This window comes from Arachis ipaensis, chromosome B08, assembly GCF_000816755.2.
Source record: "Arachis ipaensis cultivar K30076 chromosome B08, Araip1.1, whole genome shotgun sequence".
Lineage (NCBI taxonomy): Eukaryota > Viridiplantae > Streptophyta > Magnoliopsida > Fabales > Fabaceae > Arachis > Arachis ipaensis.
Window position 1 is genome coordinate 105,018,144 of NC_029792.2, and position 2,369 is coordinate 105,020,512.

At 32.5% G+C, this 2,369-nt stretch overlaps 1 protein-coding gene across 1 annotated transcript in view; it reads right to left on the minus strand.

Moving 5' to 3' along the window:
* LOC107614047 (mediator of RNA polymerase II transcription subunit 22a) overlaps window positions 726-2,369 on the minus strand; it is a gene marked incomplete at its 3' end in the record, with an annotated part of 5,070 nt that continues 3,426 nt past the window's right edge. The window contains 3 exon segments of the mRNA XM_016316271.1: window positions 726-895; window positions 1,278-1,343; window positions 1,984-2,173. Of these exon segments, the coding sequence (XP_016171757.1) occupies window positions 726-895; window positions 1,278-1,343; window positions 1,984-2,154 (407 nt within the window).

Here is a 2,369-nt window from a genome sequence, read left to right on the forward strand (position 1 = left end):
GTTTTCTGAACTTGGAAAAAAAAAACTAAATATTAAAGAATATAATGCGAGAAGGGAGAAGCTAAATTGAATAAACAAGACTGCCTTAAAACTTAAAAGCAGTATATTTACCATAAAAGCAACATGACACATCTTTAAAAAAAAAAAAATTACAAATTCATTAACAATACACACATTTTGACTCTAACTTTAAATGAGAATGCTTAACAAGCCAAACCATTTGAAAAATCAAAAACCTCCTCTGTCATCTGCAAAGATACATTGCAAAGCTACCAAATATGATAAAAAGCATAAAATTTGCCTCAATCTTTGCTATATACCTTTTAAATAATTAGCTAAATATTGTAAAAGAATTCGAAGAAGATTCAATAACCACTTATCACTAATTAAAAAGTATGTATTTTATTCATAATTTTTAAAAGACCAGAAATTATAGTTTACTCAAAATAAAAAAGATAAAGTCCTATAACATAATCAACAAATAATACCGTAAAAAACAAACAAATAAGCATTGCTCTTACTCGTAATTTCAAGCTACATTTAAACCATCCATAGAATCCGTTGCACTTAAAATGTGCTAGGCTATATTCCTTCCAACTTTCTCAGTAATGGAATATCTAGCTTATATAATTCCTAGTCCTAATTTACATTCATCCATATTCAGAACTTAGAACCGGGCTAAAAAAAAAGAATCAATTATATACAGTCAAAGAGTTTTCATCAAAGCAGCAGCTTCTTCTCCAATTCTAGACAACAAACGATCAGTTTTCTCCCCGAGTTCGTTAAATTCAACCCTTCTTTGTTCTACATGGTCATTAAGAGAAGCAAACCCTGAAAAGATAGCTGTTTGCTTCAGCTCCGAGACCAACTTAAGTAACGAATCAGCTGCCTGAACCTGCAATATTGACCAATATAGATGGGAAATAAAAATCCGAGAAAAGATCTTAATAACCTTCAGAATCCAGCAAAAGCTTCTCAAATTGACCATGCTAAGCATGCCAAAAGCACACAAATTATAAATCAACTCTATATGCAAGCATTTATTAAATTATGTTCTATTTATATCAGACAAATTGCAGAATGAAATTTCCAGTATACCCAAACAAATCCATTAGTCACTCCAAAATCAGTTAAGATAATGATGATGAGTGGTACTTTGCATGGTAAGCCGCACAACTTTGATCTCTAAAACCTAAAATGATAATAGTTAATAGACATGTAGTCTTTGCAGGCATGCTTGCATAAAGGCAAAAGAATCATTAGAACTGCATTCTTACCATCCTAGCAGCACGCATCTCCATCATAAAAGATTCTTGTGAATTTCTAACAGGTGGATCATTAACCTGCAAGAATGCAAGCTTTTTGAAGTGAACAAGTAAACATTGTGCACGTAAACATTGGCATGACATGAAATTACAGAAGTTCCAAATAGAGGATTGCTGTTTGGTGTTAAAATGCAATGCGAAATACGACTCTCAATCAAATGGGGATGAAATACACAAAGTGCTCAATGATCATCTTTAGCTTTGGCTTAAAACTAAACACACAAATCACAAAATATGTTTCAGATTAATCAGATATCATTCACCATAAGGTGAAAAATGTTCTTCTTTAGTTCCATGTGAATGTACAACAAAAATATCAATCTAGAAGATTCAAATACAAAAAATACTTGGATAACATCATTTATTAAAATGGTAGCAAAATATTGTGCCAAAATGGTACTTAGAATGTAATCAATTTACATAGACCAGAATTGTGGAATCAATTTACATAGACCAGAATTGTGGAAAGCAAGATTCCCTATCTTAACATGAATTATGGTATCAGATTTCATCTTGTTTTTCATATGAAAATTCGCAATTAAAATGACAGTTACACAAAATCAACTTCAACATAAATACAAATGATATGATATGTAATTATACACTGACAATGACAATCAAATGCCATATAAAAATGCAGCATGGAATTAAAAAATACCCTGGCAACATTGACAAGGTGGCTGAAATTGTCCACAATATTGGCAATGTCACCTTCCACCCTCTGCAGCAATGTCTTCTGCTTCTGAGCAGCAGCTGCAGCAGCCGCTGCAGTAGGCCCACTTCCACCAACCCCCAACCCTCCTCCACCTACTGGTCCTCCTTTATTCATTTTGTTTATTCACTCGGACCTGCACACACACTTCCAAGAGTTAGTTAAGCATGAAGATTAATAAGTTCAGAAGCTTTGAATTTGTTCCGTTTCTAAGTGGCAATGTGCTATGTTGCATGGATACTAGTATGGTATGGTACATGTATGAGATAACAAAATTTATACGCAGGGATTTATGATATATATTATACTATAATAATATTATATTTAAAACT